Raw genomic sequence first — 25,653 nt, 5'->3', positions numbered from 1 at the left:
ATCCCAATATTGAAAACGTATTTGTCAAGTTGCCAGTCATTACATTTATATGACTGTCCATTTAAAAGGACAGAGGAACTTAATAGTATATTGATATATTGTATATGTATTATATATTAAGATATATATTATATATTAAGACACACTTATTTAGTGTTGTGGTATGAATGATAAAACAACCCCGTTTGTGTTAAACTGCAAGGACATCAGTAATCACCGACAGCAGATTCTCATATAACCGACACCCGCCTGAAATTTAATTATATTGATTTTAATTATTTTAATAACTTATTTTAATATGCCTATATTGACAATCCCTGTTTCTGAAAAAAAGAGAAAAAAAGAAAAGAAAAAATATAGCTGAGAACCGCTGGTATAATAGGACTTTTATTTTGGAAGGAAACTCCAAAAGCGGAAGTTGTCATTAGCCGCGACTTTCATACTTTCACATGTTAGCATACGGCTAAAGCTAGTAACGTATTCATGACGTCTCTGTTATAAACAAAGTTTGCATTGATTATCAGTATTGGTTAAGTTCACATTCCAGCGTATATTTTATCTCTTAGGTTTTCAGCAGTGAATGCTGAAAGAAGTGAATGAACCTTTCAGCCAGTAACGTTACATTGATATACAGTAACGTTACGTTAGCCTGAACTAATCAGGAAGACAAATGATTATTTGATTCTATTTCTCGTCATTATTAATGATCAGTGATCGGAACATGCAGAAGGACTCGAGACTGATAAAGACCTCCGCGCCTTCAGTGGCTCAGATTAACGCGGAATATGTCACTCAGGTGAGTTATGATTACTTTATGAAGTCAAACACAGTCGGTTCATTTGTGTAACTTACATCTGCTTAAATTTGCCGTGTTGTGTTTTTGTTCTCTCAAGCTTTCAAACAAATACTGGGCGCCTCATGTCAAGAATAAATTACCATTTGATTCTCAGGTAAGATGACAAACTTTGTGCTTTAATTCTCCTCTTTAGCTTCAGTCTGTAGTTTACAGAATATAGTATATAAATTAGAATACTATAAATTAAGAAACTACTTTATACTAACATATCCTTTTTTTATTGTTTTATTTTTATTTTATTAGTGTCAGTGAGTTATCAACAAACCTAAAGTCTGGCTTTAAAGAGGTTGTGACTTATGAATATTTTCTATTTTCAGGTCATTGAAGACATTTATCAGAATGAGATTCTTAAATCAAAGTAAGAATATTCATGTACAGTTCTTGGAATGTAAAGTGCACTCATACAAAATTCTCAAATGATATGCTATTATTATTACTATTATTGTTGTTGTTGTTGTTGTTATTATTATTATGCTAACCCCCAGTTTCACAGACAAGATTTAAACCTAGTCTCAGACTAAAGTGCACGTTTGAGCTGTTTTAACCGTAAGCAACTTGCGCTGACAAATCTTAAAATAAATCAGTGCCATTGTTTTTTCTCAATAATCACACCAGTTATGTTTTTTTCTAAGGCACGTTTATAAAAGCTAATTGAACTAAGACCTAATCCTGACTTAATCTAAGTTCTGTCTGTGAAACCAGGCCTGTGTTTAACTTTAACTACAGAAATACCAGCTGTTTTTGTAATGTGTGTGTATTGTCCTAGTTTCCGACACAAAATAACGAATTGTGACTTTTTATCTTTCAATTCAGACTTTTTTCATCTTAAAATTCTTAATTGCAAGATAAAAACTCAAAATTCTAAGAAAAATAGTCACCATTACCTTTTATTTATTTTTTAATACATTGTGGAAACAAGCTTCCCTTGTGTTCAGTTATTTATGTTCTATATAAAGCGCTATAAATGATCAATTTGACCACTTGTGTGTGTGTATTGACTTTTGTCTTCTCTTTTCAGATTTGCCGTCAGAAAGATTATGTTGTTGGAGTTCAGGTTGGTGTTTTCTGTCAGCAGTGTGTGTGTGTGTGTGTTACACACAGTTGTCTGATGTGCTTGTGTGTTCTTCAGCCAGTATCTGGAGAGTTACCTGTGGGTGAACTACACACCTGAAGTCTCCACCAACAGCTACCTGATGTCCATCTGCTGCATCGTCAACGAGAAGTTTCGGGAAAACGTTCCCGCCTGGGAGGTTTGTCTTCAACTCTGACTTTAAACACACTGATGAAAAGTCAAATAAATGTCACTTCTGTAGATGAATGACATTTAACAAGATACTTCGGTCACACTTTATATTAGGTGTTTTAACCATTATGTACTTGTGTAAAAAAAAAACTTGTTTGGCACAATGCAGTTTTTGTGTTGATGTTGTCTGGCTGAACACTCGTGCTGCTCTTGAAGTGGATACGGGTAAGGTTAGTACAGGTTAAGGTTTGAGGAACAGTGTAATTATAGATCGTTGTGAATTGAAATCGAATCGTGAAATTTGAACTAAATACCCAGCCTTAAACACTACTAAAAATATTTGTGATTTTAACAATAAAAGACTGTAAAACCTGATAATTTGCTAACTGTAAGTTCATTATGGTGAAAAGCTGTAACGGATGAAATGGGACATTATGGGACAAAATACTGTTAAAGGGATACTTCACCGATTAGCATTAAGCTTTGTATCAGTAGAAACCCGGTAGTATTTTGTAATGACCGTGCTTCCCTCCCTCATGTCCCCCTGAGACGAGAGATTTCTGTATTGTGTGTCTGGAATAAAACCTCAGATGATGCAGAAATCATCATTTATCAACATGATCATCAGAGGCTTTTGTGTCCAGAGGCGAGAGACTCCAGCCAGTAGGAGGAGCTCGTCCCGCATGTCTTCAGCCCGCCCATAGGGGGATCTCACGATAAAACGCTGTCTTTTCAGTTTTGAGTCACTAGTAGCCTAGTTGTATCATTTCTCCCGATACTGCCCTCTGTAACCGGTAGGCGTGGCTTGGGAGTGTCCTCGTAGGGCAGTGAAGCAAGTGCATTCTGGGAGTTGTTGTTTTTCATCAACATGAGCCAAAAATACATTTTCTGGCTTTTCTCAGTCTAGAAGGCACCAACTTCTAAAATAATTTCACATTTCTACTACATAAATGACCCAATTTAAATACACATTCATCTTTCCAGCGGTGAAATATCCCTTTAAATGTACAGTTTGTGTAAGTGAAAAAGAAACAAAGGATCTTATTTAACTGTAAATTCTCATGTTATTTTTCATTGAAATAACTGTTTGTCATCAGTTATGTACAGTAGGGTTTTATGTTGTTAAATGAATGTTTCTGGCATTGAGTGTGTGTGTATGACACTGTGTGCAGCTTCTAGACATTAGCATTTTCTTCAGCTTGTGGAGAAGCTGCTTTTCATGCTCTTGATTCATCACGAGTCTCTTTACCTCCTTCGCTTAAGGTGGTCAGTGTACTATAAACGTAAAGAAAAAGAAGGTTTTAGTAATGTGGTATATTCAAATTATTTCTCTTAATGAAATATGCAGTTTTACAGTAAATTTAAGGTCAGTCTGTAAAATGAAAACGTTTTTTGTATTGTGAAGATCTGGCAACCACAGCTGCTGATTTTACTGTAAATGTCCAGGATGTTTGTTTCCAGGTCCATCTGATCAGATATGATGTGAGTGTGTCACACGTGTCGTTTCTCTCTCTGGTCAGGTGTTCAAGCGCGCGCCCACACACTTCCCTCACTTCTTCAGGTGTGTGATGGAGTCGTGTCTGTCGGGCGAGCAGCTCGGCCTGTCGCTGAAGGAGCAGACGGTGCTTCTCCTCTTCCTCGATCACTGCTTCAACAGTCTGGTTCGTTCACATGCTTCTCATTTACTAAATCATGTTGTTTTTCTCATCACTTGGTGGCGCTGTTGCTTTGGGTTTAACCGCTCTCTAAACTCAGGGCTTCGTGTGAAAAACGACAGCTTCAGTTCAAGGCTGTTTTCATCTATTTTTGGCTCGCTGCTAATTTAAGGCATGGTGTCCTGTCCCTTCAGATGGCCCATTTGCATTGTTGATGTGATTTCATTGTCTAGTGTTCGTATTAATATGCTAATAATGTAAGACTATAGGCTTGGGTGGCGATTAAAAATGTCTATCATGAGCCTGAATAAATGCACATCTGTAATGTGTGTGATGATGTACAGATGCTGTGAGACGTGTCAGCGCAGAAAATTGCACCTATAGTAAAAGTTTCACACACTCTATTTTCAGTCTGTTGGCTGATATGTGTGAAGTAGCACGAGTAAGTGGCAGGAGCGCGGGGACTGTGTTTGTTTTTAACTGTATCTTGCTTTAATCTTGGAGTCCTTGAAAGTGCTTGAATTTATTTTGTGCAAGAAGTTTTCTGGAAAAAAATTCCATATTATTCCCTCCGGTCCGCTAATGTGTTATTTCGCCAACACTTCGTGGCCTATGCACACTAGCTTGCTTGATTTACGTTAGTTACGCGCATTTACGCGTTACGTTAAAGGAGTAGTTCACTTTAAAATGAAAGTTAGCCCATGATTTACTCCCCTCAAGCCGTCCTAGCCTTTATATAGGGAGCTATACAGTGGGTTACAGGACATTACACAAGTTTTTATTTTTGTAACACCTCCAGATGGCACTTTTCTCACTTCAAAAAATCGATTTTAAAGGCCTCCACTCTGTTTTAATGTGAAATATTCCATTTATTGAAAAAAAAAAATAATAATAAAAATTATATATTAGTTCTAATGGAAATAACTCATAATAACTTTATAAATATTGCATAGTATCTTAAAATCCCTTCAAAATTAAAAATAATAATCAAAAAATATTATTGAACAAATACATTACATTGGTTTTCCTGGTCACTTTTGACCGCGACAGAGACAAGTGTGACCCCTAAATGAAGAGGACCAGAGGGTTAGGTCCTTGAATTTGAGGGTATTGGACCTGGAAAGTCCTTGAAAGGTCCTTGAATTTGAGGTTAACCGAGGTGTGTTTATTTGTGATGTTGTTCACTGCAGGAAGTGGACTTGATCCGTGAGCAGGTGCAGAAGCTGGTCTCTCTGCCCATGTGGATGTGTCTGCTGCCGGTGAGTACTACTGCATCACACACACGTTTCATGCTCCATATGATCTCTCTCTACTAGGGATGTGCCTGAAGCCTAAAGGTCAGAGTCCAACATTTTTGTTTGCGTTTTTTCGTATTCATCATTCGGTGGCTCTGAATGGTCAAAACACCTCTCAAAATACTTGCTGCAGATGCGAAAAACACAGAAAATTGAACCCGATCTGATTTTTTTATGACGGATGAAAGTCGTGATTGACACAACGTGAGGTCGTATTTATTTTTTAACATGCAAAAATTTCAGAATTTTGGACTCTGTGTGCAAGGACCTTAAGTCCGAATTTGGAAAGGCACAGAAAAAGAATAACGCATTCAATGGAGTCCCTAAAGGGACATGGTTAGGTTATTACAGATGTCACTGATCATGTGAAGATGATGGTAAGGAGAGATGAGTGACGGGAGGATTTGGTCCGCAACAGATCCTGAGCATCGACAAAAGTCTTACCTTGTAAAATGTGTGGTCAGTACCGTCGCTCCTTATACACAGGGAAGCCGTGATCGTGAATTGGAAAGTGAAAGTGAAAAGCGCACATTCAGAAGCAATTTCAATAGCCGTATACTGATAGCTTCTCCCTGATGCCTGAAAATTAGGTCCAGTATCATTGCGAGAGAACTCAAAAGGATTGAAATACGTTTTCCCATCACTGTGTCTCTTTACACTGTGTCGTCATAACCAGACGCGATGCGATAAGATTCCAGCGACAAATAATTTGTCTGTCCACACTAGACGCGACTGCGAGATGCGTCAAAATCAATCAAAACCCACAGCCAATCAGAACAGCGTGTGGGCGGAGTCTAGGCGAGTGCACAGCAGCACCACAGAGTACTCTTGAAGTAGCTACATAATTAAATTCACAAATATTGTAATGTTTGTGAATTTAATTATGTAGCTACTTCAAGAGTTTAAACCATTTAAACATTATTAAAAATACATCGGCTACTGAGTTACTAAAACCATCTTTGTCAAAGAATACACTTGTTTGTTCACAGTTTGAACGTTCTTGTTTCCATTTGTTTAATTTCAAGATCTGAGGTGAATTATCCATTGTTGCTTTTACAGCTACAAAGCTGGAGCACTAAATGATGTTCAAAGTCGCATTACACGCTTTTAACATTAAATAAAGCACATAAACAGTTCCTGAGATTATCATCGCCACACTTTGTGTTTGTTGTTCCAGCGCGACATCGCAGAAAAATAGAAACCATTTCTAAAATAGAATTGTTGTGCGTTGCGTCTGGTTAGGACAAACACTCTGATTAACATGGAAAATAACCTTTTATCACGTGTCACGGCGCATGTAGTTAGGACATGGTGTCAGGGCCTCCGTAGAATTGGCCATTTCCTTTCCGAACATCGTATCCGGCTTCAGGCACATCCCTAATCTCTACATCATGCTGTATGTGCACGTGTGTCTCACAGCAGTTGGGATTCCAATCGATTTTTTTCCTAAATTCTGTGTTTTCCATTTACATTTTACTGAATTGAATTTTAATAATCAAAAAGGATGTCTAATTAATTTAATTTATAAAACATTAATACATTTAATGCTTTATTAAAATGTTAAAAATAATGGTGATCTATGAAAAAAGTTTGAATTTTTTAATAAACCTCCATAACTAATAAGTCTCCATGTCGCATATATACTTTCATGCATTGACAAGACTCCAGTCTGTTGTGTCCACTATTAGATGTTGGAAACTGACCCCAGGTTTTGTAATTATTTAGATGCGACTGCAGCAGGAATTGAAGAAAGTCCCAAAACTGCAGAAATTCTGGAACCTCATTAAAAAGAACTATGAGAAGATGGACCCTCAGGATATGGAGCAGTAAGACCCCCTCACACCCCACAAACCTGAAACACGTCAAAACAACGTCCCGTGTGTCTCATGAACTGTGTTTCCACAGAGCGAAGAAGGAGCGCACCTTCCTCGCTGCGCTCATAAAGAAGTTCCTGCTGGTTCTCATGTCCATCCCTGCGTCAGGTAAAGCTTTTCATTCAGTCGAATGCTAGGGCTGGGAGAAAAAATCGATTCACCTTGCTATCGCGATTTTCTTTTTTTTGCTTTACGATTCTAAAATCGATTTTTTTATTCCAGAATTGAAATTAATTCAAATTCAATTGCTTTATTCTTGTCCTTGCTTGTGGATGAGGACAGAAGTTAGCCACTTCGTTCCAACAGAGGATGAAATGTGTCATTATCTATGAGTGTTGAGTGACGTAATATCCAGAGTGGACACGTGGAAGAGACGTGAGACTGAACGCACTGAAAGCCCTCGCACTGCTCATATACTGAGAGAGAGATAAGACTCATCTTTAAAAGACTGTGATCTCCATTCAAACACACACGCGATCTTTCAATTCGTCTGTCTATTAAACTTTGACAAAATCATATCGCAACATTCAAAGCTGCGTTGGCGCTGCCGCTGACCCGGAGAGAGTCGTCATGAAACCGCTTCACAAACAGTCTTTCAACCTCATAGTATAGTTATTTCTGTGATGCAATAGTTCAAATTATCATAGAAGTACTTGGATAAAAGTTTAAAGTTCAAATATGAACACTGATGTCTACGATAGTGATCAAAATCAGCTTTTGATAGAAACTTGGTACTTAAAATAACTTATACATCATGTACAGTCTGTATAAGTGTATGATTTAACTTTTCCCAGATGGTCTAGTGTTAAAAAAAAATGCAATATCAAATCGCAATACTTGTAGAATCGCAATTCTTAAAAAAATCGCAATATAATAGAGATGCACCGATTGATCGGCTGGTGACCGGAATTGGCCGATTTTCACGTGATCGGCCGTGACCGGCGACCGGCCGGTCAGTCTGACAAATGCCGATTTTATGCCGGTCAAATGCACTCGGGCGCCGCATGATTAACATCGCGCAACATCAGCATCACACGTGCACATGGTACACACATGTAGAAAACCTTGTGAATTACGTCCGTTCAGACCGCAAATACATATATAAAAAAATATTGGATATTGAATGTGAAAAGGAAATGGTTATTCCATAACACTGCACTTTAGATGTGTGTGAACTATGCAAATTGTAAAATGTTCTATTACAGAAAAGATATAAAATAAATATTTGTGTGTGCTGTAAACTGGTTAGAAAAAATGAAATCGGAATCGGCTAAAATCGGTATCGGCAGGTCAAACTTAATGAAAAATCGGAAATCGGAATCGGCCCAGAAAATTGTAATCGGTGCATCTCTACAATATATATATCGTATCGGCACCCAAGTATCGTGATAGTATCGAATCGGGAGATAGGTGTATCGTCCCAGCCCTATTGAATACCTTTATACCGACACTCAGAGGTGTAAAGTCCAGGGGTCAGAAAGTAAAAGTCCTGCCATATGTTTATTCCACCCATGAACTCAGCCAGCTGATTTCACTAATTAGTATCTCCTGGCTGAAGAACTGTGCTAATTAGCAAATCAGGTGATTGGAACAAAATACTGAGGAGGACTTTTACTTTCTGAACCTGGACTTTACACCTCTGCCTACACTAATGTACACTCATGTTAGGTTGGTAAGATTTTAAAACATGTTTTGAAGAAGTTTTTTTTTGCTCACCAAGGGTGCATTTATTTGATACAAAAACATTGAAAACACTAATATTGTGAAATATTGTTACAATTTACAATAACTTTACTATTTTCATACTGTAAAGCCTGACAAAATAATACTCAAGTAATTGAACGGTTTATCAAACCTTTAGACAGAATATATATAAAGAAAAAAAAAAGTTTACTTTTTTGTGTTTTTGTTGAATATCATATTTGATACATCAGGATTTTATGGCTCATATCGAACAGTCAGAATATGAAGCTCATACTTGAAAAGGAAAAAAACACCTCAGTTTTATTCAGAGCCCCGAACTGAGCAAAAATATGTAATTTGGTGCAGATGCTGATATTTATATGGTCAAAAAGATGAAATTCTGATGCTTGTAATGTAAATCAATGAGATCTTTATAACTTTATAACAGATACTTACATAAAATGATAGAAATATCAGTCTTCACTCTATATCTGCCAATAATGTCTTAGTAAGATGACATTTAAATGCTTAGTTTGATGATCAAAGCTCTGTAGTTTTAAAACATATAATGCAATGTAATACAATGATGATTGAGAGATGAACAAATAAACCTTCCTCGAAAGCCTGATGATCATATTTGATACTCACATCTGCACATGATTTTCCTAAAAAATTATCTATGGATAATCAAGTAAACCTAAAATGCTTCAGGCCAGTAAGTGTTCATGAACCACGATCTGAAGGGAGACGCTTTTAAAATTATATTAAAAGGCCTTTTAATTGCTAAGTACTTGTCACTGACACCGAAAAACCCATTTTGCAGGATGTATGTAGTGCTAGACATTAAGATGGGGCTGATTTCTATTACCCACGAGGCCTCAGTGTTCCTGCCGCCCTTCAGGCTGTGACTTTATTTCTGCTTTGAGTATCTCTCTGTGTTTTCACCATCGTGTGCCGTGACCCAGCTTCGCTCGCTCCTCCCATCATCCACCTGTTCGGGTCACATAAGAGGCCAGCGCGCCCTGTTTATGAGACGGCCACTCTCTCTCTTCACGGAAGAACGCCCTGTCTGTGTGAAATGAGGTGTGTCGTCAGTGGTCTAATGTGTGTGTTCTGGTTCGTGTTGCTCTAGGCTCCGTCTCCATGGAGAAGGTTCACTACTGTGAGAGATTCATCGAGTTCATGATTGACCTGGAGGTACGTTTTCATGCCAGCATTTGTTCTGCTGCTTATTTCCGTTTCTTAAAAGATTTTAAAGTTGGCATGAAATGAAAATTCACTGTTCATCATTTTCTAAATGTATGTTGTTTACTTGTGGATACGTTTCATTTTTAAATATTTTTTGACCTTGTAAGAATTTTTTGCACGTTTTTTTTAGTGAAAAGTGAAAGACAACATTTGGAGCATAGATAGATAGATAGATGAGGTTGATGAGGACTGTACTGTGACTTCAGATGTGTGTGTGTTTCTGTCAGGCTCTCCTCCCGACCCGGCGCTGGTTCAACACAGTCCTGGATGACGCTCATCTGGTGGTGAACTGCCAGCTGTCGCACCTCACGGACCGGGAGCAGGAGGGACACCTCTTCTGCCAGGTACAGCTCAGGGGAACGACACGATTCATCCAGATAACACCACACTCGTCAGACGACCAGCGCTCATTTCATCATAGAAATATGTGTTTACAGGGTCACATGAACATCTGATTCTGCTCTGAGTTTGAGTCGCTTTAACAAACATTCAACAAACATCTTCACATACTTGAGAAATGCTTATCTTTTTGCGTCAAAACAAACGTTGCTTAATTTTGTAGAAATTAAGACAGCCATAGGTATCAGTTTTTTGTACATTTGTAATGTATCATAAATTATTATATTATTTTTCTTTTTTTTTTTTTACAAGTGAAATATTACAATAAGATTATTTGTCTTTTTTTATTATTTATTTATTTATTTATTATTATTATTATTATTATTACTTTATAGTCATATAGATATATAATCAATAACCCCTACAAACAAGCACAGCAAACCTGAAGGATTAATGTAGTAATAATAATGTAATAATTTGCAGTGTTATTGAAATCGTAGCCAATATGGATAACCTATAATAATGTAGTGGAAAATGTTTTACTCCATAAAAGAACAACTGCAGAAAACAATCTTTTCTGTCCCACAATCATTTAACAAATGAGCCAACAATGAAACACAAGAATAAAAATATTATACATTCCGATGTGCAACAAATATTAATATAACAAAGAATAAAGAAACAAAATGCCTGTGCTGTAGACTAAAACAAATCTTACGGACTCAAGAGTAAACGTTTCTTTTACTTTAGTGTGTTTAAATATAGGTATGCTGACTCGAAACAATGATAATTTGGCTGTAATGTATCAGCTTACACTGATCAGGCTGGTTTGAGAACGTTAAAAAGTCATAATTGTCCGCTGATGTATTGATAAGACTGTTTCTGTTCTACGTAAATCATTTTTTTTTTAAACACAAACAACGTTTGCGAGGCTTTTTCAACGGTACTTGCCGATTATAATCATTGTTGTGTTGTTGTGTGAAGCTGCTGGACATGTTGAAGTTCTACGCTGGCTTTGAGATCAGTGATCAGACTGGAAACGCCCTCACACAGAAAGAGATGACCACACTGCACTACGACAGGATCACCTCTCTCCAGGTAAACGTCACTTTACTCATGGAAAACCTGCCAATATGAGGGGATTTTAACATGGCGATTCCCAGGCCTGGAAGTGTCATGGGAGTTTATACAACCTTGGAAAAATCCAAGGAAAAACATGCATTTTTTTTTTTTCACCTACCTCACACTGCAACAGCAGCAGTTTAATTCTTAATTGGACGGCTCGTTTCATCGCGGGGCAACGGGACAAAAAAGCGTCACTGGTCGTAAACACAAAAATCTTGCCACGATTGATCGGGGGCGATCAATGACTTTTTTTCCAGGGCAGCCGTAAAAAAAAAAAAAAATAATCATGTTTTTCCTTTTCCAAGGTTGTATAAATTCCCATGACTTTTCCAGGTGTGAATAGCTCCATAGAGATCTATAGTTTTGATTCAAGAGCGCCATTGATGATGCATTTCTGCAATTATCATAGCAACTTTTTAAAAACAAATTGCAGTGCATATTTATGATGCTGTACTTTGTGTTAAATTAATCTGAGGGTTGGATGTTTTCATGTGGGTTATATTTAAACAAATCTTTTCTGTTGACTTTTTAAAAAGTGTGTTCCTATCACACTGTGGTTTTGTGATTTCGGTGCCATTTTCATAATGAAACGTTAAACGCTAGGGCATGGAAAAGTCATAGATAATCATTGGTTAAAAAGAGTGGAATCCTGATTTGTACTATTATAATGTTCACTGTATTTGACCTTTAAAAAATATGTGGTATTCTCTTTTCCCTCGTTTTTTAATGCATCAAATTTAATGGATTTAATGCATTGTTTGTGCCATTTTTAAATGCATCGAACCCATGAAACCCATCAAGTCCAGCGGTCTGCTGTTGGCTGCAGCGCTCAGTTTCAGTAAGGAAAGTTAAAAATGCAGTTAAAATGTGGTGACACCAGAGAGGCTGGTGTCTGTTCTGTAACGCTCATCTGGTCCGTGACGATTCATTGGTTGGTTATGATGAAATCTGTCAGATGCTTCTGAAACTTGAAGGTGTCTGTTTGTATTTCAGAGAGCAGCGTTTGCTCATTTCCCTGAGCTCAATGATTTTGCCCTGTCTAATGTGGCCGCCGTGGACACGCGAGAGTCCCTCACCAAACACTTCGGCCACCTCAGGTAAGAGACACGAGGAGGCTGCAGTTGTTAAAGTCCCCCTGTAGTCAATCATTTTATCACTTAAAACTCATCTTTGATCACCAAAATAACATTTAAACATTTTTACTTGAAAAATGTCTTCTTGTCTTAAAGGAGTAGTTCACTTAAAAATGAAAATTAGCCCATGATTTACTCACCCTCAAGCCATCCTAGGTGTATGTGACTCTTTTTTTCAGACGAATACAATTTTATTGTATTTAATTGAATACAAATTGAAATATGAAACTACTTTATAAAGTTTTAAATATGGATATTTTTCTTACACAAACTCATGGCTTCACTTCAGAAGGCCTTTATTAACCCCCAGGAGACGCGTGGAGCACTGTTATCATGGATGGATGCACTTTTTTGAGCTTCAATCTTTTGGTTGCAATCCACTGCCATTATAAAGCTTGGAAGAGCCAGGACATTTATTAATATAACTCCGATTGTATTCGTCTGAAAAAAGAAAGTCAAATACACTTAGGCCGTGTGTCCACCAAAGCGTTTTTTTCAATGGGAGCGCCGCGTTTTTTAAACGCCATGAGCGTAACGAGGTGCTGAGCGTTGTTTTCGTGCTGAAGCGCTGAGCGTTCGCCATTTTTTACAGGTCGCCGAGAGTTAAAGAATGTTCAACTTTGGGTAAAACGCAGCGCTCATCACTGTCACTTTTTACCCAGCCATCCAATCACAGTGGAGGAGGGGCGGGACTAATACCACACCGACCAACCGCCACATTCTGCTTGTACAACGTCAACAAACGACAACAACAAGCATAATAACGGAACTAAATAATTGAAAACAAGAGCCAGAGAAAATACATTACATTGTATCAACATTTTAATATAGAATCAACACCGAAACAAAATATGTGTGAAATGAGATACTAGTAACACTTTCGCGGATATTCCGTATCATAACAAGCAAAGCGTCTCAACTGAAAAAAAATGCTGCGCTGCCAAAACGCTCTCAAGCGCCCACAAATAGGCGTTTTCATCTGGCTAAAAACGCTTTAGTGGACACACGGCCTTAGGATGGCTTGAGGGTGAGTAAATCATGGGGTAATTTTCATTTTAAAGTGAACTACTACTTTAAAATATCTTGAATGTAACTCGACACCCTCGCCTCATTTAGTATTTGCGGTTCTATGAATATGCAAATGAGCCCCGCCTCCACTTACTCACTCAGCTCAGAGATCCACTGGTTGACGATCACACGTTGATCTGATTGGTTACAAGGTAGTTTGTGACGTCAGAAACACCAGCGATTTCAAAGCGTGTTTTTGAGACTGTCTTTGGTTCACTGCAGTTTTAAGGAGGAAATACTCAGCAATGGTGTCGACTTATGAATTTACACATGGTTTGTAAAAACTGCACAGACATATAAACAACATTAAAAGCTTGATTTTCACCACAGGGGGACTTTAAATGTGATGATATCTTTATGGAGAGAGTGAGATATGGCCCATTACATTAATGGCTTTTGTCATTGATGGTAAAGTGTCTTAACTGCTGACACGGTTCCTGCCATCATGGAAAACACAGAAATGTATGGGAGTTTTAGAACTGCATTTGTCAATTATTTCTTTAAATAAAAACATATTAATTATTAAAAAACGGTGTTAATTAAAAAAATTATTTAAGGAATAAATCATGTAAAATGCATTATATATTATGTAATACATTTTAGACCATTATTATTATTTTTTTTACATATCCTGCCCAATGTTGTCCTCCAAACTTGTCGTGAATGTATCTATGTTGGCTATGCTGAAGAGCTGCACGATTAATCACTTGAGTGAGTGGAGGCGGGGTTAATTTGCATATTCATAGAACCGCGTATACTAAATGACTACGATTCAGCTATTTCTATTAAACTTTTGAAAAGTACGATCACAGCGAACATTCAGTTGTCATGTATAGATATGAAATGGCTTCACAAACAGTCTTTTCAGCCTCACAGACTTATTTCTGTCTTACAATCATTCAAATTATCACAGAAGTACTATGATAAAAGTTTATAGTTTGGATATAAACACTGATGTCTACAGTAGTGAACAAAAACAGTAAAGCACATTTTGAAAGTAAATTGACACTTCAAAAGTTTCAATTACATCGTTACACCAGTTGGTGGCAACAAAGTGACTGAAGTAAGGAATAATTGACGACGGGCCGTTGAATTACTCCGTTACACTTCGGTTGTGCATTAGTTTTCAATAATTCAATATTTTCAGCCGTTTTTCTCTTTCGGCCAAAAAACGAAAATGGCATTTTCACCCGATAATTTTCGGTGGCCGAAATTCGGTGCATCCCTACTATCTAGATTTAGCAAGGCAGCACACAGATACAGGACGCATTCACTCTAGAGAAAGTGCAAGGCAGAGCGCAAATAAATGGGAAAGACCGCTGAATCTTGAGACAGGCTCTTTTAAAATAATTTTATCTTGACATGATTAAAAACTACGCTGAGTGATAGTTTGTGCACTTATTATGAAATCTACGGTAATCTGCAGGCAGCTCAAAAAGACAGGCTTTTTTATTCAACGAGTCTTCAGCAACACCCGTCTTTCAATCAAATAACACCAAACACTCATTCTAGCAGCTTTGAAAGCTCGGAATGTGCAGATCACTTTTTACTCTTTTACTCTGATCACTTTTTACTCTTTTACTCTGATCACTTTTTACTCTTTTACTCTGATCACTTTTTACTCTTTTACTCTGATCACTTTTTACTCTTTTACTCTGATCACTTTTTACTCTTTTACTCTCTGATCACTTTTTACTCTTTTACTCTCTGATCACTTTTACTCTTTTACTCTCTGATCACTTTTACTCTTTTACTCTCTGATCACTTTTTACTCTCTTTTACTCTGATCACTTTTTACTCTCTTTTACTCTGATGACTTTTTACTCTCTTTTACTCTGATCACTTTTTACTCTCTTTTACTCTGATCACTTTTTACTCTCTTTTACTCTGATCACTTTTTACTCTCTTTTACTCTCTGATCACTTTTTACTCTCTGATCACTTTTTACTCTCTGATCACTTTTTACTCTTTTACTCTGATCACTTTTTACTCTTTTACTCTCTGATCACTTTTTACTCTTTTACTCTGATCACTTTTTACTCTCTTTTACTCTCTGATCACTTTTTACTCTCTGATCACTTTTTACTCTTTTACTCTCTGATCACTTTTTACTCTCTTTTACTCTGATCACTTTTTACTCTTTTACTCTCTGATCACTTTTTACTCCCTTTTACTCTCTGATCACTTTTTACTCTTTTACTCTCTGATCACTTTTTACTCTTTTACTCTCTGATCACTTTTTACTCCCTTTTACTCTCTGATCACTTTTTACTCTTTTACTCTGATCACTTTTTACTCTTTTACTCTCTGATCACTTTTTACTCTCTTTTACTCTGATCACTTTTTACTCTTTTACTCTGATCACTTTTTACTCTCTGATCACTTTTTACTCTGATCACTTTTTACTCTCTGATCACTTTTTACTCTTTTACTCTGATCACTTTTTACTCTTTTACTCTCTGATCACTTTTTACTCTTTTACTCTGATCACTTTTTACTCTCTTTTACTCTCTGATCACTTTTTACTCTGATCACTTTTTACTCTTTTACTCTCTGATCACTTTTTACTCCCTTTTACTCTCTGATCACTTTTTACTCTGATCACTTTTTACTCTCTGATCACTTTTTACTCTTTTACTCTGATCACTTTTTACTCTTTTACTCTCTGATCACTTTTTACTCTTTTACTCTGATCACTTTTTACTCTCTTTTACTCTCTGATCACTTTTTACTCTGATCACTTTTTACTCTTTTACTCTCTGATCACTTTTTACTCCCTTTTACTCTCTGATCACTTTTTACTCTTTTACTCTGATCACTTTTTACTCTTTTACTCTCTGATCACTTTTTACTCTCTTTTACTCTCTGATCACTTTTTACTCTTTTACTCTCTGATCACTTTTTACTCTTTTACTCTCTGATCACTCTTTACTCTCTTTTACTCTCTGATCACTTTTTACTCTCTGATCACTTTTTACTCTCTTTTACTCTCTGATCACTTTTTACTTCACAAGCCATGTTTCCATTACCCTTCAAATTGCGCAAATTGAAATTGCGAATTAAAAATATGCACAATGGAAACACGTCAGTTTTGCAAAAATATCGCAAAAAATACTGCTCCCAATAAGTGACAAAATAATGCCAACATTTGATTTGTATAGTCACAGCGTGTACAAATAACAAGGTCACATGAGACACAGCCATCTTCTAACCGTAGACATACTGGGATCTATATTCTCAGAAGGCGAAGCACTGCTACTTCTGCGGAGTGATTTACTCCAACTCTGAGCGAACTCTCTGCTCCTCACCACGGGGCTCCGCCCAAGTAGCAGTGCTTCGCCTTCTGAGAATATAGATCCCAGTATGTCTACGGTTAGAAGGTGGCTGTGTCTCATGTATGGACTTATCTAACTCTTGGGGATACGGTGAATAAGCTAAAGTCCCAAAAAGTCGGCGTGTTCCTTTAACAAATTCCCCAGAATCTGGCTTTATAATTTATATTTATAGATTTATTATATTATAGATATAGATTTGTCATTTCTGAACTGCTCGAAAGTGTAAGCATTCGCTCTGCAAAAAGATGCTGTACTTTTCCAGAAGATGTGTATCAGCGCTCCCTACCACATAACACGGAAAACTCGTCAATGGCAGGGAAAGAGTTAAAACATCCTGTACGTTCTCAGAATACCCAGTTTTATCCCTCTTTTCTTGTTTACATTTGTCCAAATATAAAACAGGCTACTAAAAACATTATAATGACATTAGTGGCGGGTGGGGGATGTCATGATATCTTATATAATCAGAAGTGCAAATGTAGTGTGACAATTTGCTTATTTGATAGATTTAGAAAAACTCAAATGCTTTGGTTTTGCAAATGACAAATTGTGAATTGGTTGTGTTTGCCAGTTATTGATTTAAAATGATGATGACTTTTGTTCAAGTGAGTGTACAATATTTATAACGTGTGAATGAATGCCTGTTATTAAGGCAACCTTCTTTAGCTTGTTTCTGAAACCACACTGTGCGCTTCTGTTCATCTTTGACCCACTTTTCCCTCTTCATCTCTCTGCCTGTAGTCCCAATACCCTCCACCGGGTGTCCGCATACCTGTGTCTGCTGCCGGAGCTTCCCGAGGGAGAAGAAACGTCCTACGAGAAAGAGTTCCTCCTGGAACTGCTGGTAGGCACATCTTGAAATATGGTTATTTAAGAAATGCTTGTTTCTAAGGCTGCACTCAGTGGAAAAATGAGGAGAAATGAAGATAGCAAATGTTTCGTTCAGTACTGGCAAGTCATAAAAAAAAAGGTCCATCTACTAGAACATAAACAAACGGGTAAATTTTTGTGTTGTACACTCGACACCCTTGCCTCATTTGGTTTACGCGGTTCTATGAATATGCAAATGAGCCCCGCCTCCACTCACTCACTCAGCTCAGTGATCCACTGGTTGACGATCACACGTTGATCTGATTGTAGGGCTGCACAATTAATCAAATTTCTAATCGCAATTACGATTATGGATGCCACGATTACGTAATCGTTCAAAGCCGCAATTACCACAAAAAAAAATCCACTCTGCGTGCATTTAGAGCATGTTATAAGAGGCGAATCACAACTACTTCAGAAAACCCAGCACAATAGGAACTACCAGGCAGTGACGTAAGTGTACGCTGAAATAAAAAGTCTTTCACCTCAGAAAAACGGATATTCCTGTCATGTCAGCTACTGTGTTCATAGCGCACGCGCAAATGCGGCGGCGCGCGCTGTGTATAAAGTGCAAAGGAAACTACGAGCATGCAACGTTGTTACGTTGTAAATTAGTAAGTCACGAAATAAAAGTAAAATACCAATAAATCACGTTACTGGTATGTCGTGTGTTAGCTGAGAAAGATTTGCATGCAGGGATGATTTTCATTCTATTCACCAAGAGCAGTTTCCATGTTTCATTAACAGTTCTTGTTAATATTGTGTATTCACCATGGTAACTGTCGTTTCAGTATTAACCCCAAAATGCCACTTTATTTTCACTTTGTTTTATTTTTTATATTTTTAAATGACTGTGGTGGCTCATACAAACATTGTATAAACAAAAGCTAGTTTGGGACTGCTATTTAATAGCTTTAGCATCTATACCTAATGTTTATTTCTTAGTAGTCTTTACTATTAGTCATATTCTTACAATTTATGTGTATGTTAAGGGGGACAGTGTGTGTGTTCACAATTTTTAAGTAAACATGTATAATAATATGTCTGTATATATATATATATATATATATATATATATATATATATTTATTTATATATTTATATATATATATATATATATATATATATATATATATATATATATATATATATATATATTCAATGTAAATTGTGATAATCGTAATTAATAATCGCAATTACAATTTCAAGGGAATAATCGGCAATTATGATTTTTGTCATAATCGTGCAGCCCTATCTGATTGGTTACAAGGTAGTTTGTGACGTCAGAAACACCAGCGATTTCAAAGCGTGTTTTTGAGACTGTCTTAAAGCATATTAAAAACACCACACAGACATATAAACATGTTGCATACTTGTGATCAGCGCTTTATATATAGTGAAGTGATATACAGCGTGTGCCTCTGCATTTGCACGTGCAATTGAAGAGTGCACTCCTCGAGCACAGTATATCAGCATTATTATTTCCTAATAATGACTCTGACATGCGGCCTGACAGCAAACTGGTAGTGGCACCAGTGCAACCACTAACAAAATACAGTCGCACCGGCAGTAAGAAAAGTATATATAAAAACTAGAAAAATACATTTCCGGGGGAACTGCAAAGTGTGCTTGCTCGGGTGCGGTTCACTAACGTTAGCAGGTAGTGGATAAGGGTGCGTTGAAGTTTGCTTGATGTGAGAATTTCAACAATAGTACTTTTTTCAAGATTGTGCAAAAAGGTGAAAATTCATGTGCATTAAGAGACATGTCTGCAATGTAGACTAGTGCCAATGCCATTGTTTATGTGGCTTGGTTGTTGGTTTTGAAATAATTGGTTATGAATATACAGCAGAGAGTGGGAGTGTTTTGGGTGATGAAATAGTATTGAAAAGAAGTTGACAGTCTTAATTTACTGTATCCAATAAGCCAATACAAAACTCACCCAGCTGTTCTGTGGTTGAGTGTTCCCTTTGATTAGGAACAAATTTACTATCTCAAATTAAGGTCTACCGTAATTAGCGATGCTTTGATTGCTGCTGTCAAGATGGTTGTCATCACCTACACAGAAACGCTGATTTTTATAGCCTACCGTCAGTCCTCATATTGTAATTAAATGAAAAACACTATCAGTTTCACTATTAGCTTATTCTAGCGATGCAATCGCAACAACATGGATAACGCTGTTTGGCCTTGCCTAACTTTATATGACATATGTGCCATATGCTAGAGTTACACATCCCGCTGCCATTTCAGGGCTTGAATTTTGGTGCGGGAATGTGGGGATTGCGCATAATTTAAACCATTCCCGCAAGGTTAGCTTTTATAGTGCGAGAAATTCCCGCACAAATATATTCGCTTCATCTCAGAGCAAATGATTAAAAAATAAATTCACAGATGCGAGAAAAAAGATGTCAAACTGTCTTTTATTTTCTAATTTAATTCCTCAATCAGCGCTGGACCGGCATTTTCTGTCTTCCGCTGAGCCCTGGCCGTAGACAGATCATGTTTCACGCTGTCAATGCAGTGGTCTGCGTTGCGCTGATCTTATTCACACTATCGAGTGTAGGTGCAGCATTCTAACATTGAGTCATAATGAGCTGTTTGTGAAGAAATTATCCGCTTCCAAATGATGTCATTTTAATCACTAAATTGAAACATTAAAAAACAATTTGCTCTTTATGGTGTGCGAGTGATAGAGCGCAGCAGCAACGAACCAACTGATCAGCTTGCAGCGTAACAACATTGAATGCTCGGCCGAACAGCTAATCATAGCTGTACAGGGCGCCTTATTATTTTTCATCTCCATAAATATATCTAGTAGTAAAGCTAATGCAAGGGCTAGAAATCAATTAATCTTTTGCTGCACGATACATGTTGCATTTTTGTATTGCGATATATTGTTACACCCATAATATATATACAGTTTCACCAGTATTTGAGTGTTTATTTTTTATTTGAGTTACAGTACTTATTTGCACATTAGGGCTTGAGTGACGTGTAGTTTGTCTCGGTTCAGCTCACTGTAGTTTAGTGTCGGGGGACAAACACGTTTAAAAGGTTTTGCACAAAATGACTGGAGCTGCTAATTTTGATTCTGATTGCGGATTAGATTATACTTGTAACATTCTCAATTTCTAAGTTCTGTTAGTGTTTGACTGCTTTAATGGTCACAGCTATAGATGTTTTAGACCCATTGGTGGTCCTGCTTCGGCATGTTTTAATTACTCGCTCCAAATCTCATCAAGAACTGGAGCATTTCCTCTTTAATGCTGAAATCTGGTTATATTCATGCGCTGCGGCCCACAACAGAGTCAGAGCAGGTCACAGACCTGATAAAACACTTCATTAAGCTTCAACAGGATAAGCTGCCCCAACACTCCTGATTAATTCATTTGATTTTCTCAAGCGCCGTCCCTCGTGAGCCGCCCGACTCATTCTCTCACTGCAACTGTTTAATGTTTTCTCAGCAGAGTTGTCCCGCAGCGTTTGCTCATTTGGATTTTTAACATAATAGAATGGCTTTATAGTGATCAGAAAGTACAGGAAACTTTTAAAAGTGAGGAGAAAGGCTTTGAGACTTTACAATAAATTATGCAAACACACAAGAACAACATTTTGATTTGTATACAAAACCTGTACGCAGGATTATGTGCTGGAAAACATGTTTACATTTGAACTGTTTCAAAACACAAAGCTTTTGATGATGCTGTATTAATTTTTTTCAATTCACGTTTATTTGTATTCCGCTTTTCACAATACATATATTGCAGTACATACATACACAGATTGTTTCAAAGCAGCTTTACAGAGATAACAGGAAAATAATTCAACAAAGTTTGTTTCCGGAAGAAAATAGTGTCATAGTCCAGCTTAAGTAAGTTCAGTGATGGTTCACTTTTGTTGTAAAAAAGTTATTAATTTAGTTCATTTATATATACAGCCTCTCTGGAGAAAACCGTGATGTCATCGTCCAGCTCAGTTCAGTTCTCATATAGTGTCAATGCAGGCAGATCAATATTATTGTTCAATATTAAATTAAACATTTAATACATATACAAATCACACAGTTAGCTAATAATGTATTCATTTAAACAATGAATTAATTAAATGCAGAAACAATGAGCTTATTGAAGTAATGAATACATGTATGGCTCTTCAAATGTTCTTGGGATGTGATTGGCCCAGTTTGTGCTGTGACGCGTGTATAGCCTACATTTGGCCGTCTGATGTGTTTGAAGGGTAAACTATGATAGCACAGCGTGATTCGTCCAGCGGGCTGAGTGGAAACAAACCTCATGAAACCGTTCTCACTTCTGTTCAGGTGTCCCACCACGAGAGACGGATCTCCCAGATTGAACAGCTCAACCAGATGCCTCTGTATCCCACCGAGAAGATCATCTGGGACGAGAACATCGTTCCCACAGAGTACTATTCAGGAGAAGGTGGGCAGCTTTGATCACTGCATATCACTATACTAATATTACCATATACAGTCAAACCAAAATATATTCAGACACCTTCAACATTTCTCACATTATCACAGTTTATTCACTTTAGAAAATGGTAATAAAATATGAGCAGAACTCAGAGTTATCAGATCAGTTGATATTTCACTGGTTTTGTCCATCCTTCTGTTAGACTGTCTCACACATGAATTATGTTGAATATCTGTCAGCTGTTAAATTTAACTACACAATTAGATAATACCAGTTTAGCTCAACCAATCACCAAGCAATGCTTCATTTTGTTCGGTCTGTGTGTAAAAAGGTCGCATTAGCGATTAAAGAAAAAACACTTCAGCAAAACATGATCAGGTCAAAGTGTCTGAATAATTTTTGGTCCCAAATTTTTATACATGTTACTGGTAGTGACTGTACAAAGAATTTTTGGGTATAATATGTCAGTTTATTTCAAACAGCTCTTTTCCAAACAACAACAGTTCATAGTGACCATGTATTTAAACACAGAAGATACATCAAAATATCATAACAGTAAAATATTATTTTTTTGAGTATGGGAGTAACATCCACATATTTAAGTCATTATTCCCTGATAATCTTCCCCTCCACCAAAGCTCTGAAAATGTTTGAATATGTGCCAAGAATGGCATCATTAATTACAAACTCCATTGGTGCCAATTTGTGTAAATTATAAAAATCCCTCTTTTCTGTGTTTGCAGTGATGAGTACATAATGACAGAATTGAAAATTTTCATTTAATTTTTCCTGTAGTAATATCCGATTCGATGCAACCGAGAATATTCAGCCGAAAAATAATTTTTGGTTTGAAGCCGTTTTGGAGGGCTGAAATCATTGACTAACACGGTTTCCATGTTTATATTTCAAAAAAAGAGTAGAAACATAATTATATAATTAAAAAGTTGAAGTAAAATCTGCCTTGTGTGCAAATAACATTTTTATATACAAATTATTTACATATATACAAGTAGTATTATTAAATTCATTTGTATTAATTGGTTATTACATACATTTTTATTTACATTTTCAGTTTAATGGAAACTTTTATTTTGGTGCAACATTTATTTTGGTTCATCACTATATTTCAAGCTTCAAGTGTAAAAAAAAATCAGTAAAGCATTTAACTGTTTTTGTTAAATCTGAAGGTTGTTTAGCTCTACCGAAGCTGAACCTGCAGTTTCTGACCCTGCATGACTACCTTTTGAGAAACTTCAACCTCTTCCGACTGGAGTCCACCTATGAAATCCGGCAGGATATCGAGGACGTTGTACTACGGATGAAGCCATGGTTTGTGAAACATTTTTAGCATCTTAACAAAAATATATATATATATTTGTGTATCCAAATGGACTTCTGAAGGCACTTTCCCAGAGTTTGCTCCAAGGCTTCTCGGAAGGGTGAAATTATTGATTGATTGATTGATTGATTGATTGATTTTTAACGAGGTGTTTTGGAATGTAGGAAGTATCTACTGCAAATGGACAAATAGTGAAAGCAGATTTAAAAAAAAAAATCATTGCAATTGCTTTGCTAAATTGTCATCATAAAAAGAAAAATGCCCAGACATTTTTTCCTCTTAATGTCATTATACTTGATGTAGATACACACAGGATCAGTTTCTGTAAATGACAAATAAACTTGACTTAAGGGGCCATGTGATGCTATTTTAAAAGGTCATTATTTTGTTTATTGGGTGTTATAGAACAGGAATGTGTTCAAAAAAAAAAATCCAAACATTTTTCACATACTGTACATTATTGCAGCACCTCTATTCCCAGTCTGTCTGAAACGCTCTGATCTCTACAAAGCCCCTCCTTCCGAAAAGTCCAGAGTGCTCTGATTGGCCAGCTGACCCAGTGCGCTGTGATTGGCCGAACGTGTCAGAAATGTAAAACCGCGAGCATCAGCTCCCAAGGCTTCTAAAGCGACTCTAAACACAGAGTTGATAATGTTGTTGGGTTTACTGATCAGTTTGAGCGGATACTGAAAATGTGGACGATCAAGCAGATCGACTGGCAACTCTCTTACCTTTCAGAGACAATGTTATAACAGTTTAATTTGTCGTCTTCACTGTAACAACCTTATGTCCTGAAGTGAAAACATGAAATGCAGTTTAAAAAACATACTGAAGTTTATATTTCTAATTTATTTAGGTGTATAGCCAGCGTTGTACTTTGGTAAAATGTGCTGTACACAAGCTAACTGTTGGGTTGCCTTTGGATGGGAATTTATGCTAATATTTCACATTGTGATGTAGACATTCCCGAAAGTATTATCTGGACTTCAGTCAATGCGTTTTCGTAAGGTCTGCAGCTGTTCTCTGTTAGGCAGAATAAATCCCTTTGTGGGAGAATATGAGCTTTGTAACTCAGATAAATTACACTCTAAAGGAAAAGGAAAACATGAAAAAGCCCTTTAATGCTGTAGCTTGACTCATCACTTCTTAGCATAGCAGGGCTCTCAGACTAAGATGGTAGCAAATACATCATTTAACAGAAATGAGATCATCTTCTCAAGGGTCCCTTCATGCAGCAACACGTTGAATGAACGCTCCAAACCTGCATGATCTGCCGTGGAACACAAAACCAGATGTTTTGCAGAATTTGGATATCCAGTAAAAAATGAATCACTGTCAAACTTCAGGAACGATAAAAAGCACCATAAAAAGTCCATATGATGTGTGTGCCATTTCTGCTGTAAGTCTTTGACAAGAGGTTATTCGCTGATAAAAATCTTCATCGCTGTAAATGTAAGTGTTCAGATGTAGTGTCATGCCAGGATTGCTGAGAGCCACTGCAGAGAGTGACACTGAATAACCTCCAGATTCTCACTTCTGAAGACTTGAGATTGTGTTATTTATTACAACTCCTGAGGCCTCATTTATAAAACTTTGCGTAGGATTTGCATCAGAAGTGGCGTACGGATGAAACATAGGACGTGCGTACGCACCGAAATATTCAGATTTATAAAACCGTGCGCACGCACGTCCTACGCAGTTTTCCCTTAATAAATCACAATCAATTATAAATGTAGCGCAGCTTTTGCGGCTTCATGTCACGCCCATAGTTGCCCATAAATAGTCCGTGAAACGCCCACAAGTTAATATTCATCGATTGCGAAATCATGGCAAACACAGAGAGGAAAACCAAGAAACGTAACTTCACTCAATGTGAAGTAGAAATTATCGTTGGCGAGGTGGAAAAGAGGAGTAAAATGTTGTTTGGAGGGCACAGTGTGGGCATTACTAATGCCAAAAAGGCACTTGAGTGGCAAAAGGTTGCAGACGCCGTTAATGCTGCAGCCTCACAACCTCGGGCCGTGGCTGAAATAAAAAACAAATGGTCGGACATCAAAGTCGATGCAAAAAAGCGTCTAGCGCTCCATCGCCAGAGTGTGTGTTTTCTTTTTGCAAATATGTGTTAATTTACATTTCTGTTGTAATCTTCGTTTG

At 37.1% G+C, this 25,653-nt stretch overlaps 1 protein-coding gene across 1 annotated transcript in view; it reads left to right on the top strand.

Annotated features, from left to right (window-relative positions):
• Window positions 1-426: 426 nt before the first annotated feature.
• aqr (aquarius intron-binding spliceosomal factor) overlaps window positions 427-25,653 on the top strand; it is a 69,392-nt gene continuing 44,165 nt past the window's right edge. Inside the window, exons 1-16 of the mRNA XM_084096706.1 lie at window positions 427-796; window positions 894-950; window positions 1,174-1,214; window positions 1,875-1,910; window positions 1,986-2,106; window positions 3,620-3,760; window positions 4,945-5,013; window positions 6,775-6,875; window positions 6,955-7,031; window positions 9,739-9,803; window positions 10,082-10,198; window positions 11,178-11,291; window positions 12,312-12,415; window positions 17,596-17,698; window positions 22,046-22,166; window positions 23,348-23,489. Of these exons, the coding sequence (XP_083952832.1) occupies window positions 704-796; window positions 894-950; window positions 1,174-1,214; window positions 1,875-1,910; window positions 1,986-2,106; window positions 3,620-3,760; window positions 4,945-5,013; window positions 6,775-6,875; window positions 6,955-7,031; window positions 9,739-9,803; window positions 10,082-10,198; window positions 11,178-11,291; window positions 12,312-12,415; window positions 17,596-17,698; window positions 22,046-22,166; window positions 23,348-23,489 (1,502 nt within the window). The 5' untranslated portion in view covers window positions 427-703. The remainder of the gene's footprint in view (window positions 797-893; window positions 951-1,173; window positions 1,215-1,874; window positions 1,911-1,985; window positions 2,107-3,619; window positions 3,761-4,944; window positions 5,014-6,774; window positions 6,876-6,954; window positions 7,032-9,738; window positions 9,804-10,081; window positions 10,199-11,177; window positions 11,292-12,311; window positions 12,416-17,595; window positions 17,699-22,045; window positions 22,167-23,347; window positions 23,490-25,653) is intronic.

The sequence above is a fragment of the Abramis brama genome (assembly GCF_963993115.1).
Source record: "Abramis brama genome assembly, chromosome: 21".
In the NCBI taxonomy this organism is placed as follows: Eukaryota; Metazoa; Chordata; class Actinopteri; order Cypriniformes; family Leuciscidae; genus Abramis; species Abramis brama.
The sequence above is the reverse complement of the archived record's forward strand: the minus strand, read 5'-3'. Positions and strand labels throughout refer to the sequence as shown.